Below are 19,972 nucleotides of genomic sequence, written 5' to 3'. Positions count from 1 at the left end.
ATATATATTCATATTACAGAATATAAACTCAGTGCTGTAAGCAAGAAACATTATGTATATCAGAGCAAATAAAAGGAAATATATGACTTGTGTAGTGGGATACAGTATTATTTCATGGCCAAACAAAGATTAATTTTTGTTTGACTCCTATAACCACCTTTCTCCTGAAACAGCAGCCCTTACTCACCCAGCTTTCACTTAGACAATATGAGTAATGATATTTCTGCTAAAAATGGGTACCACAATATTAAGCTCCTGTTTTAATTCTACTAAGTTTCTGTTTTAATTCAGTATTCCACTGTAAGCCTTCTACAATTTCATTTAATTAATGATGTACTGACAAATTTTTTTATTTTCAACAAACTGAAAATTATGTAACTTTTGAGGTTTTCACGGCGATGACTATGAAGAAAGTCGTCTTCTGGGTTTAGGCGCCGTGTATTCTACTACTGCTCTCTGCATTCCAAGCCATTCAACTGCTCTGAAGATGGAGGCGATATGTTCCTCCGAAACGTCGGCCAAAACGAAGAATACACGGCGCCTAAACCCAGAAGACGACTTTCTTCAAACTGAAAATTAATTTGAACAATTTTTTGGTAATTAAACAACAGATGCCTCCATATCTTGCACAGCAGTGTTAATAACACAATAGGATTTCAGTACTTTTGCACATGTGAATATGATTAAGCTAAATCTCAAAGTTTCTGACAGAAGGGCACAATATTTTTAACTGACAATTTGGACACTGTTCATAGCCCCAGTTTTTAAAATTTTCATTCTGTTTCACTGTCAGTTATAATACCATATTAAATACTTCTCAATCTATTCTCACATCAGAAGCAACAAAAACATGATAATGAGGACCAAGTTGTATTCATTACCCATACAAGCTTACAATTACATATAACTGTAACATGTGGAAATGTAAGAGATTTGAAACACTTCTTCAAAATGTGACTTATCTGCAGACTGTGAGCTGGTGGTATGTACTTGGCTTATATCACTTATGGATAGCTACAAACATTAACTGAAAGGTTCTTATTATTATGTCATGGTTTAAGGAAGTGATTGTTTTAATTATTATCATTACTTATACAGTTGTGATGTCCATGTAAATGGAACAGTCATCCTAAATAAGCAAACAATTCCAGCAATGTTGCAATGCCCTCTCAATGATAGTTCTGTTTTCACTTTAATTTCCAGACTGAGTGAAGTCTTTTGTAATAAGTTACAATCTCATTAAATTCTGCACTGTGTTCTGATTTTGAAATTGAGTCTAGCCTCACAAACACTGTAATATCCTGTATATGAGATATTCTTGGTAATAGTGTAATGACAGTGTCAGGTCAAAATAAGGGTTATAATTAATTGAAGTCAATCTGTTATCAAATAACTTGCTACTGGCTGCAGGCCCTGAACACAGGTCACAAATTCTGAGCTACTACAAATTAAATCTAGAAAACATGTTGAAAAATGAAATGGATAAAACTGTACTACCCACATTGTACTCAATATTTAACAATCAGGCATAAGAAAGTATGCTCAGAAACAAAAACCGTACAACAAACTTGCACAAGTTAGTAGTCCATATACAGAACACACAGTAATAACTTGGTAATACAGGTTCACAGATATTTGCTGCAAAAGCAGAAACTTTCAATTGATCATGAAGACGTGCCATGAGAACCACTGCTGCTGACAATTTATGGCCAATTTTCTAATAACTACTGAGTTCATCTAGCATCAGTATATAATACAACAAGTACAGTCACCTATCAAAATATAACTCTTCATTCAGTCTGCAAAGTGTTGGTTTGTTGTGGCTGCACTGACAAAATGCATCACTGTATACCATAAATAATGACAATGAGAGAGAGGAAGAGGCATAAACTCTCATGTTGAAGTTTAATTGTAAATTCAGTTTTAAATGCTTAATTATCAGATAAAAATTAAAAGATGAAATGCAATAGTGTAGAGAGAAAGAAAGGTGATCAAAATATACAAATTTTGTTGCCTGTGACTGATCAGTCTTCTACCAGCTCATAAATACATCCTTGAAATAATCTGTGTAATGAGGCATATTCCAAGCAGTTAACTTAAATATATAAATTATACCTAACAAAATGAACTTCATTGTCTTTGACAAAAAAAATGTTAATATTGATTGCTCTATCTCTCAAACACTACCAAATTCTTTTAAATATCAGTATATAAAGCTTTTTATTTAAATATACTGGTTTTATCTTGCTTCTTACAAGTACAATTATGAATGCACGAGTTGGGTTGCCAACATCTTCACTCACTTTCACACCCCTCCATACTTTGTTTTGTGTTGCTGACTTTATTTTACAGAATCTCACAGCAAGTTTTAGTTGCCATATCTTCCTTTTCCTCTGCACTGTTTTCAGCAGCTTTCTGTGCTGCAATTTTATGCATCAAGTCGAAGAAAACCTGCAAACATCAACAAAAACATAGAATGATTTAAGTAATGTACAATTATTCTGACCACTCCACTTCAGAATGTTCCCATCATTATCTCATTTTCACTCTGTTAACACAATACAGACATAAGGTCACACAGAAGGTGTTAACGAGGTTGCTGATCAGTACTAACCTATCACAGATGCTATGATAAGCACAGAAGTAAACTACATACATAGTATTCTTCGAATGACAGTAAGAAAGACATGAAAGTCATAGCTGAACAATATGTATGCAACAAATGAATAAGCAGAGATCAATGGCTGCATTATTACACAATTTATGTTACTGCTGATTTTGTACAGCTATCACTGCATGTGTAAATGACTGACCAATACAGATCACTTCTCTTAGTGTTTCTGTTCTTGTAAATTATTCAGAAGTCTGTTTTGTGCTCTCATTCACAATGCTGAATTGAGATGGTGAAATATGCACTTGAACAGCAAATATTTCTAATATGATACTAATGTAAAACAAATCATATAAATAGTGTAAAAGGAGCTTCCACCAAGTATCCCGGTGTTTGAATTCCAGCTTCATCGATGATTCTGAATTGGTGAACAAAATGTATTCAACTGGGTCTTCCTTACACAAGAAATACACTAGACAGAATTCTGTGCTAACCAAGGAAAAGCTTATGAAACTGGAATCAGATCAGAATAATTCACCTTGCAAATCCCTAACACTGTTAGCTCAAAGGGCACAGGTTTCACATAGTGTGGAATGGCTACGAAGTTGCATCTACTGTCATAAAAAATTAGATGGGTTCAAGTACATGAAGAAAGTAATTACAACAGAAGGGCAGTTTTGTAGCTGGTTTCTGCAGGCAATATATGATGCTGTTTTTCACAAAAAACACATTTTTTTTTCTGAGGAACCTTGGTTACATCTGAGAGGTCTATCAGTCCTCAGAACAACATGCAGTGGAACAATATTTAATCTACGGCAGATTTCTGAAGTTCCTTGCTGTTACATGAATAGTGGCACCCAGGGTTCTAAACAGACTACTGATTCCGAGCAGTATGTCGGTGACCGGCTATTTTTTTAGAGCATTAAGGAAGAAAAAAATGGTTATTTTACATAAGTTGGTGCTATAGCACACACTGCTCATTAATCCATTTGTGTTTTAAAAGATATGTTTGAAGACAGAATGACAATTTTCGGATTGTGACATGCAGACTTAAATCCCTGTGATTTTTATGTGGGGAAACATAAAAAAAAGACAAAGTGTATTCAAATAATCTCCACACAGCAGTTAAACTTAAGTACAACATCTTTGAAACAATTACATCCATCAAAGTCAGTGAACTCAAACTAGTGTCAAAGAATCTTTTAGAGGCGCCTGAAGTTTGTCTACATGCAGAAGGGAGACACTTTGAGCATCTACAGTGATAGTGAGATCTTCAAAACAATTGATTTCCTCATTCCATCAAATCTCCATAGGCATTACCACCAGTAAAGGTACAATAGGACATATGGAGGATTTAAGACCACAGAGACTGTTTTCAAGACTAATTATACTGTCATATGATTATCTCTGTATTACTATATTATTTATTATTATTATTATTTATTATAATTTGGCATACTATTTCTGTATTATTATATTCTTATTACTATTTAGTATTAGTATTAATATTAATCTTTGACTTGTCCCATATCATGTATAATGATTCATGGATGAAATAAAATTGAATTGAATTGAAAAGATATGCATATCTGAGCTGTCCTTGTTGAGCAGATTCAGGAGGGCTCAAGCTATCCTTCCCAAACTGTTGTCAATATTCATGCTTCCCAAAGGTGGATAATTGGTGGCAAATAATAAAACCAATAATAGCAGCAGCAGCGAAAAAAAGAACTGGGAAGCTGAATATCCAGGCTGTACCAGGTCAAAGCAGGCACATAATTGCATGTGAGAGAGAGCTAATTCTACAAAAGAGAACTCATGAGACAGCATAAAAAAAAAAAACACAAGAACACAAATGTGGAATAATACTGATACAGAATTACATATATCCAGTCAAAAAAATGGAAGAACAAGTGACAGTAAGTAACATAAAGAAAAATTACATGGGCTAAAAAGAGCTACTTATGGCTTATGAGAGTAAGCTGTTGCACAAAATTGTGAACAACAATGCTCATCAAGAAAACCAGGTTACACAGAAAACAAACTACTGCCCAACACAAATGAGCCCAGTGTGGCTTTGGTTTGCATACAACTAATTCAAGTCAAGAACAGACTTAATGAACTCTAACCAGTCACAAAACATGTAACCTTTGAACACAAAAATAACTGAAAAAATACATGTAATCAACAAACCAGAACTTGCCTTACTAAACTTGTGACGCATGCACAAAAAGAGCAAGAGCCCCTCATTAGACCTCACTCACATGCCTTCTGGACAGAGAACTTTGGAACAAGGCACTGCATAGTCGAAACAGAATTTCCATGAATGTAATCACGCTGAAGTCTACACACAAGTGACTAAAATGATAGGGTGATGCATGACTATCATAATTGAGGGAAGGGCAGTGATATGTCATCCCATGAAAAAAAAAAAGAGTAGCTAATGGATGCACAGAGAAACACTGAGCCAAAAATGGCTCATATCTACGAGGGGGGACCCAAAAATAACCGGAAACGACCTGTTGCGCGCGCATGCTTTGTAGTTACGAGTTGTGCTGCTAGGTGGTGTTAGCTGGGGNGGTGTCTGCAAAATTTGTTCCTCGCTTGCTCGGAGATGACCAAAGAGAAAACCGCGTGAATGTTTGCCACGACTTGAAGAGTGAAGTGCAGTTTTCCCTAACAGAAAGCAAAATTTCACGCACACTCTTTGTTCCTTCTGGTCGGCCATCTCACTAATCGCCAAAGGGTTGAAACAGGAACGCACACAACAGAGCACCACAGACAAACCACTTAACTCAGACTGACGCCAGCTCACTAAGAGTCGCGGGAGACCCCCAGCTAACACCACCTAGCAGCACAACTCGTAACTACAAAGCATGCGCGCGCAACAGGTCGTTTCCAGTTATTTTTGGGTCCCCCCTCGTATGTTTATGTGCAGAATATTAGCCACAACACCATACGCCTTTCTCTCAGCAGAAGTTTTTGCTAAAAAGCTGACAGTAAGAGTGTCAGGTGATCTGATCATTTTAGAAAGACCTTGTATCGTAACCACACTAAGAGACATAAACACAATACTTGCAAAAGACACCTTCTGCAAACAATATTATTTACATGCTGTCACAAGGTTAAATGTTCCACATGGTTATCATTTAGAACATCGACAATCCCACAGCTCATTAGTACTATTTAAATCACAATGCAGAGGTGCCAAAATGAAAGACTACTTCTTTGAATTTAACACTGGAACATGCTTGCATGCAGAATATCAACTGCTGAGCTTCAAGCACATGCAAGCTGCAAGGATGAACAGGACTAATCTGAAATATATGACATGAATTTAATCTATCTAAAAACATTTACACTTTGATGTTCAAATACTGAAGTACAAATTACTGGAGGATACCTGTTCCATATACAGCAGATAAAGCTTATAACAAGACTCACATTTTATCTGAAAAGGAAAAAATTTAACACACATTTTGTTTCCTGCTTCCAACAGGAATAGCCCCAACTACTTTTTACTGAAAAGAGGCAGGAAGAGGAAAGGGAAGAAGATGGAATCTGACCCTAAAGTCAACTTTATAAAACATATCTTGTAAAAGACTGTTTCTTCTCATATTACATTAATTTGTATTAAAACAGTTTAATACCATAGTTTCCATATGTTTTAAACTTTTCACATCATACAATTGAGTCCACTTTACAAAGACACCATGCCACAGTCCAGTAAAAGCACTATTTCTTTCATTAGAGTATTATTATGAGGAAATAAAGACACCGGCAGACTGATTGCAGGGGGGGAAAGCCGAGTCACATGGAAGCATGCACACACCTCTTGAAGCCTTCTGACCTCCCCCTCTTCTCACAACTTCCACAAAGTCAGTGTGCCTTGTCTTTCATGACTGCACTGAGTGAACTATTCTAGAAATATAACTTGATAAAACTTTGGTTGTGAGGCAAAGAGGGGGTTGCTGCAAGCTAGTATTGTGTATAGCATTCATATATGATGAACCAGTGTGACAAAATGCAAGTTTGTGAGTGCAAGAAGATAAAATGCAGAGTGTACAGTGAATAGTGGATGATTATGCCAGCCAACATCAAGATATTAAGTGGCTAAAGGTAAACTGAAAAACTATAAATAAGTGCTCCTGAACAAGATAAATGCTAAAATATACAGGAAAGTCCTTAACTTTAAGAACCACTTCATGGCATTACGTTTCATAGTGAGCAGTGCAGTTCATGCGGGGAAATCTATTTATGATTTGTCAGTAGTGGACGGCAGTTACCATCTCAACTATCTATTTTGTTCTCAGTTGTAAACTAGTGAGCAGTGTATTATACTTAGAGTAACGTGCATTTTTGTATGAAGGGTATGTGAAGTACAGATCTGCAAGGAACAGTAAGCAAAGATTTCAACATAAATTTCATGATGAAATAACTCTCAGCAGACAAACAATTCACAATTTGGTGACTAAACATAGATCAACAAACTATTAAGAGACAAACAAACATTAATGTTCAGTGCATAGTGAGGAGAAGTTATATGACACTGGAGCCAGACTTGAAAAATACAAAAAAAATAAAAAATACTTAAATGTCTAGCTCTAGAGAGCAAGGTGTCAAAGTCATGTGCAATAAACTGTCACAGCTTAGAGCCCGTAAAACAACAGAAATCCACACCTTGCAGCCATGTAATCCAGCTAACAGATTCAATTTTGCAACTTGTTTCTGCAGTCTGTCATCGAAGGAGAAAGTGATCACCAACTGGCATTCTTTTCTGATGAAGTATGTTCTTAGAGGGATACATAAACACAAAATGATTGCTACCAGAGTTCACAGAATCCACATATAACTACAATGTCCTGGACCATCCAGTGAAAGTTGGTTATCTGATGTATTGCATGTGCAATATTGTTGGACTTGTGTCACTTGACAAAACAGTTAATTTCAAAATATATGCACATGGGATTCTCAGGCAATTCTTTCCAGAGTTAAGAGAAGAATAAAGACTGTATGGCTGGTTTCAGGAAGACTCAGCAACTGCTCACACTGCACATATGTCTATGTAGGTTCTGTCTGATGTTTTTGAGAACACAATTATCAATAGTAGAATTTGGCCACCATGTTCACCTGATCTCAGTCCTTGTGAGTCTTTCTTCTGGGGTCATTTGAAGGATGAAGTTTACACAAGTAACCCCTGAACAGAAGGACTGAAAGAAAATATCTGTAGAGAAACTGAAAATATTTCTGCAGAAAATCTTTTCATATCCACCTCACAACTGGCAGTGCACTGGTTGCTGTGAATTGGTCAATAAAAGTAAAAAATTTCCCTTGCCCTTGTGTGTGTATGTGTATTGCAAGAACTTTCAGATGCATGGCATTTAATGTACAATCATGGAAAATACATCTAGTAATTATGTAAGTTGAGAGACTGCACCAATTCTGTATGATCGTGTGATAAGCTTCCCTGATTCATAGTCAAAAACAACTGTAAATCATTTTGTTCAGTAAAGCATATTCTTTTTTAACATCCTGTATGTGTAGATGCTTAGGTGTATTCTGATTTTCTGAAATTACTGGCCGAGAAATATGACAGTTAATATCATTAGATGCAGAGTACACTCTGGAACAAATTTGCTACAGATTTAGTTAATGGTAAACAATATGGCCAATAGGATCCCTTTAGAGCTTTGGCTTTCAATTATTTCTTTATAAACTGTGATGGTTTGTAATGTTCCTATTAATTTAAGAATTCACAGTAAATTCTTCAGCTTATAACTGATGCACTTGAGGAAACTGTATTAACATTAATGTGGAAGAGAATATATGTATGTATATCAGCATTTTATTACTCTTTTAAATACTGATAACTGCATTCTACACTGTTAAGATAATTAACACTAACCCATCAATCATAGTGTATCTCAAAGCTGATATTATTATTTTCAGGTGGAGAGTGGTGGGATGTTAAGTAACACTGTACTAACATCCACATGCTACAGCAAGGATGGCATTTTAGTTCGTACTTATAACTGTCACACCCAGAGAGAATTTGCAGTGACAAATTTAAAGTTATTACCCCATACATGAATCAGATTCTATAGCATGCAACAAACTCTGTGATGGAAAATTAAAAGCTGCATATTTTAAAGTACTATTCCAGCAACTGTTTAAAGCAACTGAGTAAAACTATAAAACTGACTCAGTAAGATAATGATTACATACTTATGAAAAACAAGAACTGTAAAAGATGTGTGTAAAATATGTCCGTCTGCAAGTCATTGCTGGCTTAGGAGTTTCAAATCCAGTTTCAACTCACTGAGCCATCCTATACAATCATGCCACCTATTTGTCTTACTTCTTCTGGTTACTCTTTAACAGTGATGTAGCACTTCAGTGCCTCACAGTTGGATGCTACTGTATGTGACAGCAAACAGAATTTTTATTTATGAATAACCTTTCCTAACTGCCTTTATACCGCTATAAGAATGGAAAGAAATCAAGCGAACCTAGAGTATGACACACTTCAGTTTCTTCCTCTTGCTCTTGTCTTTCCCTCGGCCGTTGCTTGTTTTATTATCTTCAATCTTCCGTGACCGAATTTCTCGCATCAGGTCGAAAAATACCTGAAAATGTGTATAACTCCACTTATAGAGGACAATATCACAAACTTGAATAGAAAGGGGGGGGGGATCGGAAAACAAAGTTGTTTCTGTTAAATTCAATGAACACAATTCAAATAAGGCATCACTAAATCTATGTTTAATTCCTGAACTGTACATAAACTTTCAAAACTCATTTTCAGTCTCTAAGATATTTGGTGATACATATAAGATGGGAATAAAACATTTTTATATTAAGTCTAAATAAATGATACATAAAATAGAGTGGGACAGCCAGGCAACTTATGGATTACAATAAATTTAAATCATGCACAAGGATTCCCTCCATGTGAAACTACTGCTCTGAGAATCATGTTACATACCTAGTGTAAAGATGAACTCTTTCATTCATCCCCCAAAATCAGAAACATTTGTTCTCAAAATCAGGATTATGTTCATTCTTAGTAACTTAAGGATGAACTACCAACCACTGAAGCTATTCATTTCAATGGTATCAGGGCTGATATTATATCTTAGGCAAACCACAGTGTAGGGACCTGTCCTTAATGAGGGTCTCTTGACCTATTACTGCATATCCAATTCATTTGTTGCTTCAGTCATTCACGTCCTTAATTTATATTGGGTGTTTCTTCAAGTGCTGATTTAACAGTGTCTGGGAATACAGAATAGAATGTGTACATCAACTTTCAACTTGTCACATGATTCAAATATCATTTGGAGGTGTAACAATGGGCCATGTACAAGTTTCTCAGCTGTTCCATTGTTTTAAAGAGGGACAAATATACACTAAAATTGACAAGAGTCCTAGATGCACTCAATCAGCAGAAACCATGACTGGCTCTGCTTGCTGCATGCTTCTTGCTGTTTCTTTGCATGTCTTACTCTTCAAGCCTGAAGATGGAGACAATATGTTCTCCAAAAGTCTGTGATTTCTACCGAAATGCATGGTGTAACAGCCCAGATTCTCTTCACAATCACTGCTGTGAGAATCTCAAATCTAACAGCGGATCATTAGTTGAAGTTTGTCATTTAATGTAAAATGACAGGAGATTTGAGTATTCCTAAAATGGCAGAAGGGGTATGAATTTTAACCAAAGATGTGGAAATGAGGTGTGCCACAGCCAAGTTTATTGTAAAACTTCTGACACAAACAGAAACAGCAAGCCACTTGTCCTCAACCTATGGCTTGCCTGAATCTGCAGAAACTGATGAAAACTTCACAAAAAATATTATAATGGGCGATGAAATATGAGTCAGTGATTATGCAGCAGTATTCATAAAAACTTGAATCTCCTTCCTTACTGGAACTGAGAAAAGCAAGCCAAGAGAGCAGCAAAACCAAAGTGATGCTGTTATCTTTAATTACAGTGTGCTCCATAAAGTGAAATATTGCTTAACATTTCTGTTTACAAGCACTGAGATGTTTCCACGATGCAATGCATCTTAGACCATGACGAAACTGGAAATCTGGCAAGTGGAAAATTCACCATGACATTGCACCAGCACTTCCCCCTTAGGTTGTGTGGTCATTTTTAGCAAAACACAGTACTCCACAAGTGAGTTGGCCTCTGCGCTTGCCAGATGCTATGTCCATGAAGGAAACTGTAATTGCCCCATTACAGACTTAACATCTGTAATAACGAAACATGAAGCCAGGTGAGATGAAGTCTTAAAGAATACATATGAAGAAATGGTCACTCTGATTTGGAACACCAGGTTTCTTTGTTCATTCTGATTCAGTGGTTAATACGTATCTTAAGTAACTCAACAATGACTGAAATCTGGGACTCCCTTGCAACCTATTTTGCACACATGTATTACTCTAGTGTACATGGGTCCAAGATCTGGAAAGCTTCACAGTATCTCAGTGGGGCAGGTTTCATTGGGTTCTCCAATTTCTCCTCCATCCTGGCTCATATATTATTAGCCATGCTTTCTGATCAGACCTCATACTGTCAATGTAGTTTTCCTGAACCCTGCTCTCTTTACCTTACTACCGAAAGCATCTAGCATGGAACAACAGATATTCAGCTAGCACAAAAACTGACCCACAGCTCCCTTTCTCAATACAGTTAGATGAACTGCTATCCCAAATGTCTGCAAGGTGTTTTGTTCTATTTATGCAATGGCTTCATAAGCCTAGTTGGTTAAGGCTGGACACAGATATAATCTTTATGCAACCCTATACAACAGTTATAGCAGGTGATCTGGGAAGGTTATGGCCAATCTTTCAGATGTATGTATCCCACTGGAAAGCCTCATGTGGTATCTTCTTGAACTAAATCACTTGTCATTTAGGAAAGAGCATTTTTATACAAGTGTTTCAACTGATACTAATATGATATTATGGACAAGTATTGAGTTTAAATTACTTACTTACTCACTCATGGAGCTGAGCCCATCTGGAGGAGCCGCCAATTCTACAGCTACTCAAGAATTTCCCAGCATTTTATGGAACCCGAAGGTTCATCACCGTGTTCATAAGAGCCCTCCACTGGTCCCTATCCTGAGCCAGATCTATCCAATCCATACCATCCCATCCTGTCTCCATTCTAATATTGTCCACCCACCTACACCTTGGTCTTCCCTGTGGTCTATTTCCTTCTGGCGTTCCCACCAATATCCTATACACATTCGTCTCCCCCATTCATGCTACATGACCTGCCCACCTCATCTTCCTTGGCTTGATCATTCTAATTATACTTGGAGGAGAGTACAGGTAATGAAGCTCCTCACTGAGTTGAAATTATATTTTGAAAATGTATATTTCATTGTAACGACCATGTATAGATCAAATTTTAGATCAAATCATACCAGTCTGCAAAATAAAAATGAAGAATAACCACAGTCTCATTATGTGTTTATGATAAATCATGGCATTACAAACTAAACCAAGTCCAACAAATTACATGTGAATGTCATAAGACTTTTCATCAGTGTTAAATTTAAAATACTGTACACTAAATATCTATTCTTAATTTGTGAAAATATTTCTTAAACTGGCACCTTTTGAACTGATAACCATTTAATATTATTACATATCACATGTCACAAAACAGAGAAACAGGAGCATATATGCAAAAACACAAGTAAAGCAAGTGGCTGATATATCAAAGTTAAAGCAAACATGAAAAGCAATATAGAAAACTGAGAACATTAACATAATTATAGAGCATTCGCTACTAACACAGGATATGTAATTTAAAAAATATTAAAATTTACTTCCAAATTTACCTCATAACAAATAAATCTGATATCTGAATCACATACTCATCATTAACTGTTTACTCTTTCTGTGTGACTGCTGTTCAGAATGATGTTAAACAATGACAAACAATATAAAATCAAATGCCAGTGACAATATTAAATCTGTAGGAAATATGTAGGAAATAGGGCTCATTTTAATCATACATGTTACATACAAAATGCATATCTAGTACCATTATGCTGTTAAAAAGGAAATATATGTCTTTACTATTTCTTGTCCAAAACAATAAGTCGAGAAATATACACTAATCACAGACAGCAACACTGGCATTCAACTGAAGTAAGGGAAGTGAGGCTAAGTAGGAATTTCTTTTTCTCAGCTTGGCAGTAAGGTCTTGGGGGGGGGGGACAGAAATATAACTTAGAGAAAACCAACTGATTTGCAACCACAGCATAGCACTAAAACAAAACAACTGTTTCCTGACTTATGGTTCTACTCTTAACTCAACTTAACTGAACACGGTCATGTGAAATGATAAACTCTATTATTTTATACTCTTCAGATATAAGTTACATCATATTAATATAAAATAAGTTAATACTGGAAGATGTGTATAAAGTATATAAGAAGTATGAAAAGAAAAAAAATGTACTAAGGTGCAGGAGCATGAAAGCACTCACCACTGATTTGGTACATTTTTTAAATTATGAAATTTTATTGGGTTTAATACCACCTACACTATTAGCAGGAGTGCTTGTGCTATGTCACCATACAAATTTCACATGTCAGATCATAATAAATGCAAGGGTTATTATATCACGCTTAGGAAAAAAGAAAAACCTTACATAAGTGATATTTACACCATTAATAAGAAAGCTCTCAAAGTTTCTGCAAGAGCTGACATATCTCCAACCTTGACCACAAGGTCTCCTTCATGCTGTCTTGTCAGTACAGCAGCAATTCAACAGCAGAAAGTACCAACACAACATGCAAGACACCTTGTGACCAAGGCTGCAGTTATGTTTACTCTTGCAGAAACTTTGAGAGTTTTTTTACTAATAGTTAAGTTTCACTTCTCTAAATCCACCAGTTCTTCTGTAACAAATGTTTCAAAGAATAAAGATATCAGTTACTAAGAATGCCATCTTCTGGAATGTAGTGCCATGTAGATCTTGCTTCAACTGATGTTTTGGAGGTGTCTGCAGCCACTTGCTCAAGCTCGTTCCTCACTCATAGATTTCTCTACCCTGAAGATGGCGATATGTTCCTCTGAAACGTCGGTTCACACAGTATCTACATGGTGCCACATCCCAGAAGACGGCATTCTTCATAGTCACTGCCATGAAAACCTCAAATCTTACATCTCAGTTATTATTTAATATATTTTCCACAGTTACTATGCTAGTATATTTTCAAAAATACATGAATAGTGACTGTTTCCAAAAGATCTACTGCCATACAAAACTTCACAATCCCATATGGAAAGGAGCTAATGCTCCTCTACCTCACAAATTTTCACAACTCCCTTGTCAACACTGTCGACATAAAATCTGAAGTACAAGATGGGAAGATCTTCAATGGCACAATGTTCATACTGAGTTTCATGAAAATCTGTCAACTGACATTGATAATACTAACATTCATATTTCAATCATGGAACAGACAGACAGACAGAAAGACACAAACAGTTTCTTGCTAATATAGTTCTGAAGAAGGACCTTCATTTATTTGGAATGCTACAAATAGACACTGTTCCTCAAACACTGCATAGTTAAGTGCAATACCATTATAATAATCCTTGCTGTTATCAGAAATGATACATTATAAACACAACTAAGTAAAAATTTACACTTACCTCCATGATATCTCAGATTTTCGCCAATAACACACATACTTTTTCATAACTGCCAAAATGTTTGGCACTTTTTTAATGCATTCTGGCCTCAGTTGTCTAATAGTCTCTTAAGTTATCACTGGTGCATATTGTTACACACCAAAGCTATCTTGTGTACATTAAAAATTTGGCAGAATTACTGAGGCTAAAGCACTTTCTATAAGCCCCTGTTTAAAAATCTCAGACTGGACTTAATTAGGGCTTATATACTGCACTAACATTGAAGGAGGAATACAAAATGAGCTGGTGTTTATAAAAAATAACCAAGTAAACATTTCCAAATGCATACTCTTTTGTGACTTTAATAGAGCACTACATTAAAGAAAAACACTTACTGTTAGTTCCTCGGAACTTTAGCCATGGTAGAGGGGTCATACCATCTCTCGTGGGGCTGGGTGAGCAGGCTTATCAGCTTGCGTAAGTGTGGGTACTACCACTTTGCAATGTAGAGTCTTGGAGTGTGGTCAGGTGTATAGTACATTGTGTTGCTTGTTAGTTGGTACCAGTCATAGCGACTGTATTATGTGGTGTTCGTGTCACTATCATGGCACACTGACAATCACATGGAACAGTTCATAGTGAGGCCAGGTAAGTAATAGCTAACGATTTCCGCTCGGGGAGTAGCTCTGAACGTCACCACAGCAAGCATACAGTTTCGCGTGCTCCACAACAGCGTTTACCTTTCTGCATAGCTAAAGTTATGAGGCACTAACTAACTTAACCTCTATCAACAGAAGAATATAATTACATAATAATATCAATGCTACATGCAATATGGCTCAAAGGCATGTTGCAAAGTGTTGATAGAGTTAGTAAATACATTGAAAGACCTGCTCGTTGAACTGTAACAGTAACATATTTGCATCATAATTACAAAGCAGTGTTTCCCTGACTCCCAAACAAGTCTGTGAATTAAATTGGATACAGATTTGTTCAAAACTGCAATATATACAGAACAGCATCCTACAACTCCCTGAACAGAAATGGTTGGTGACCAAAATATTACTCATTAATAACTGGCATGCGCATACATGCACAAGCATATGCATGCCTGAGCACACACACACAAACTCAACTGTGGGAAATTATGGATGACTTATGAATTATGAGACTTCTCCAAGCTAAAAATTTCTGGACAGTTCACATTTCAACGGTCACTTTCACAGTGCTGGATGCCAAAGAACTGTAAGGAGACATGGTTCTTGGCAGCTATAATTTTCCGAATAAGTAGTGAATGTGCTTGTTCAGCACAATACATATACATATGAAAATATGTGAGTCTTGAGGAAGTAAATGGCAGGAAAAATAATACCTCTTAGTATGATTGTAAATACTGCACTACATACAGAAATTCACAAACACTCAAATGGGGAAAAAATTGTCATTATATCCCACCATCTTCCAAAACTAGGTACAAGCAGTTTACTCTTTTTATGAGTTTTTTCTTTAAATTTGTGCATTACTTTTATATCAGGCAGGAATACTATGGGAGGAGGGCAGTATTCTGTTTGCACTTTCATTTTGCACAATTTATTTAATACATTAATGGAAAAGGTAATACTTCCAGCAAAAAAAAAAATCACTACTTCATGATCATCATCTAATGTATTTCAAAAAGAGGAAACATTATATGTAAACTATTATGTAATTATAAACCACGTGGTTCTGCAAAATGATTACACTTTCTGCACATAATATGGATATTACCGTTAGTTGTGGCTGCTAGTTAATGTATTATACACAAGAAGTTAGAAAAACTACTTATATATATATATAGTCAAAGAAAAATTTCCCACCTTGTCCACATTGTCTCTTGTTTTGGCAGAAGTTTCCACATATGGTACACCCCACTGCTGTGCTCTCGCATTAGCGTCAGTAAGTGACACTTTCCGTTTCTCATCCAAATCACTTTTATTCCCAACAAGTAGGAATGGAATGTTCTCATCATTCTTCACACGGAGGATCTGATCTCTGTAGCAATTAGATATTATTTAATGTTCTGATGTGTTGTTACGATTCTGGAAGATCTAAAATCACTCCGAACAAGCAGGATATGATCAAATGTTCTGTTATTCATAAATGAAGAAACTGAGACCTTATAGAAACAGCTGAATATGCCTGGCGTCACAGGAAAGCAGTTCCTTTCACAGAAAAACAGAAGGAAATAGGTGCCTATCAACCAAAAAATATGGAGTTGCAGGCTTAACTAGAATACATATCTTCAGTGTACTGAACCAAATAAATTAAAACATCATGAATAAATTAATTACAACTGTTCTTGCCTATTTTCTCTCTTCTTGAGGTCTTACAGTACCTGACTAAGCCATCTCATTTTGGGTCATCCCACAGGTCTCCTTCCTTCACATTCTAGCCCTTCTCAGAATTCTTGTTGTACTCATTCTTTCAATATGCTCAAACCATTATTGCAATTTTTCTAACTGTATTCACAAATTTTGGATTTAAATTTATTCTTTAAAATAATCATTTCTATTATAAAAAGTTAAACAGTTCCGTCCAGAGTGACCGGTGAAGATTTTTCTTATTTCAATTCTTCATGCCCTTACATGTTTCAGTCTTTTGAAACCATCATCAGGGGGACATCATTACAGCTGGAAGCTAATATTNCAAACCTACCTGGTTTATAAATTCTAACAAAATCTTAACAAACCAATTAAAAAAATTTTAATATATTAAGATACACACTGTATTTGTAAAAACTTTAGATTTTATATCCAATCATAAATAATGATAATCATAAATAAGAATGTAAAAAATTGTAACTATTGTAATTTTAATCTACTTATATATCAAATTGTTAATATTCAGAATTAACTTGACTTGTCATATATCATGTACAATGATCTACAGTGACGAAATAAATCAATCAATCAATCAATCAATCAATATATTATTAACAATATATGTATATTTTAACACTCAGAACATATAGTGTAATGGTAGCTTCCAACTGCATTGATGTCCTTCTGATGATGGTCTCTAAAGACTGAAACATGTAAGGGCATGAAGAATTGAAATAAGAAAGATCTTCGCCAGTCACACTAGATGGAACTGTTTAACATTTTATAATATTGTTAGTGTGACGGACCACAATGAAACAAATCAAATTAATCATTTCTAATTCAACCAATTCTTTGTTTTCCCCTCAATATTTCTTGCAAACTAAATAATTACTTGGATTTTGCTTTTGTTCCTCTTTGCAAGGATCCATGTTTTGTCATTCTGCATTAGACTGATTTAAAACATACTTTACAGATATCTGTTAACTTTTCACCTGTACAAATAAGCCACTGACATATCCAATGACACAATGAAAACTAAAGTAAATAAATTAAGTTAATTAAACCATAATCTATCACCAAGTTCATTTTTGTTGAAAAACACAGGATTTGGTTTAAATACCAATGAAAACATTTATTCCATCCTCAAACAACTATTGTTAACTATATAAAAATATCATGCGAGAAAAGGGAACAAAACTGAGTGGTCATCATATTGTCCTGGTATTTATATCACACACAACTTAAGCTGGGCCATTCATATACAATATCTCTTCCATAAATTAAACAAGGCTCTTTATTTGATTAAATCCACACAAGACTCGGTAAGTTTACCAGTACTAAGAAGTGTTTATTTTACTAAATTTGAATCTATACTGAAATCTGGTATTATTTTGGGGGGAAGTAAATAACAGTAATTCAGTCTTTAAATTACAAAAAGAAAAGTCTATGGTTCATTAAAGGAATCAAAAACAGGGTGCCTGCAGAAGTCTGTTTGGTGAATTTAAGATTTTAACAGTAACTTCTTTGTACATATATATGATCTTTTACGCCTTTTTTTTAAAACAAGAACAAGATCTACACAACTCATTATTCTGACATTCACAAGTATAACACTAAAGGAAAACACGATTTTTATGCATAAACATACAACACTGTTTCTTGCAAAATAAGTGTACTTAACATGAGAATTAAAATACATAACAGCTTGCCACCTGAATTAAAAAGAACAGAAAATACTAAAGTTTTTAAAAATAAGTTAAAAAGTTATTTATTACAAAACTGTTTTTATTCTCTGCAGAAGCTTTTAATAACAATGAGGATGGTAGTTTGGTGGCTCGGGTTGGTTTTGATGTGGTGTGGTTGTATATAGATGGTACTAAGTGTATGCATTGCTTTATATTGGATTGTTGGGGGATGTCATCTTCGGTTGCTAGCTTCAGTAGGGGGACAATGATCCCAAGATGATTGTATTGTTCATAGTCTTGTTTATCATTTTGAACATTTTTACAAGTTGTTGACTTGTAGTGTTCTAGATGGTTTAAACTGACTTGTCAAATTATACTTGTGTAACAGTTTATGGATGCAAATAAATTATGAATTCACTGTACTAAAAGTAGTCATTTTCTCACCTAAATTCTTGAGTAGCTTGGAAGCTTTCATCTTCTGTGATTGAAAAAACACAAAGAAATCCTTCTCCACTCCGGAAGTAGTTGTCCCTGAAAGAAAGAAATATAAAATAAGCATCGATGAAAGGGCAAAAAGATTAAACTACATATACCTTCAACTCAAACATTCGATAAAGAAATGAGAACACATACCTAATAGCAGCATAATCTTCTTGTCCAGCTGTGTCTAGAATATCAATCTGTACTTCTTCTCCATCCAGTACCACTTTCTTACGATATGAATCTGCTTTTGTCGGTTCATAATCCTCTACAAACTGGAAATGATACCAAAGTATTAGCCTTTCTTTTCTTCACAATTTTAAAATGCATAAGATTTTATTTTTATTAATAATCATTTCTAACCTCATCATACATGAACTGAAGTGTCAAGGCTGATTTTCCAACACCTCCACTCCCAACCATAATAACTTTGTGAAGTGCGGGTTGTTGATTTGGTTTTTTCGACATGATATCACCAATGGATATGTTCAGTACAAATGATAAATGCTGAAAAATACAAATGACAGATGAAGTAATGACGTAGTTGTTTCATAAACTGAACTTCAGACAAAGATTGTTAAATCCATGCCAATTGAATAAAAATGCACAATGCTTCCGAGATATATCAGTGCCTACACTAATTATGAGGAGGTCGCACTGTTTTCACTAAACACTATGCATCATACCGGTGGTAGTTTCTCCAATCCAGTTCTTCAGGCTCGAGGAAGTTAGTATTCAACGGTCACGTACTCATGTGTTATATTTTAAATATGTATAAAATGCACGAAACAGGATCACACCATAAAAGCGATTTATCAAACTAGAAACGTAACTTCTTATAGTATTATTACAACATTAATTCTACTTCAGAGGCGTTGCCTTCTTCCAACAACAGCGAACGAAAACCCTAGAGTCGTTGACCTTTCGCATTGCTTTTATTTTAATTTTTCAGTATTCAAATAAAGAACTGAATTTTGTGTTTAATTAAGGGCAAATATTATGCAGAACTCAGTAAATATATAATTAATATCCTAACACTTGAAATAATTTGTTTTGCTTTGAGGTTGACTAACTACAGGACCATTTCAATTCTACCAATACACGCCTTGACGATGGAATATATATGTACGCGACACCTTATGTGAAGTTCATTTATGTGAAGCCTTACCGAAAT

The 19,972-nt window shown here is 35.3% G+C and overlaps 1 protein-coding gene across 2 annotated transcripts; it reads right to left on the bottom strand.

The window, feature by feature from the left end:
* Nucleotides 1-554: 554 nt before the first annotated feature.
* LOC111864043 (ras-related protein Ral-a) lies at nt 555-19,833 on the bottom strand. 2 transcript variants are annotated; one of them, XM_023850994.2, is made up of 7 exons: nt 19,485-19,826; nt 19,162-19,305; nt 18,952-19,073; nt 18,763-18,849; nt 16,130-16,304; nt 9,118-9,234; nt 2,366-2,451 (listed from the first exon to the last, which is right to left on the bottom strand). In XM_023850994.2, the coding sequence occupies exons 2-6, from the start codon at nt 19,264-19,266 to the stop codon at nt 9,118-9,120; spliced, it is 606 nt and encodes a 201-aa protein (XP_023706762.1). In that variant the 5' UTR covers nt 19,267-19,305; nt 19,485-19,826; the 3' UTR covers nt 2,366-2,451. The 2 variants fall into 2 exon arrangements, with proteins under 2 accessions (XP_023706763.1, XP_023706762.1); XM_023850995.2 differs by lacking the exon at nt 9,118-9,234 and having other exon boundaries at nt 555-2,451; nt 19,485-19,833.
* Between the last annotated feature and the right edge of the window lie 139 nt (nt 19,834-19,972).

Source organism: Cryptotermes secundus, unplaced genomic scaffold (assembly GCF_002891405.2).
Source record: "Cryptotermes secundus unplaced genomic scaffold, Csec_1.0 scaffold303, whole genome shotgun sequence".
Lineage (NCBI taxonomy): Eukaryota > Metazoa > Arthropoda > Insecta > Blattodea > Kalotermitidae > Cryptotermes > Cryptotermes secundus.
This window is presented reverse-complemented; position numbering and strand designations above follow the sequence as displayed.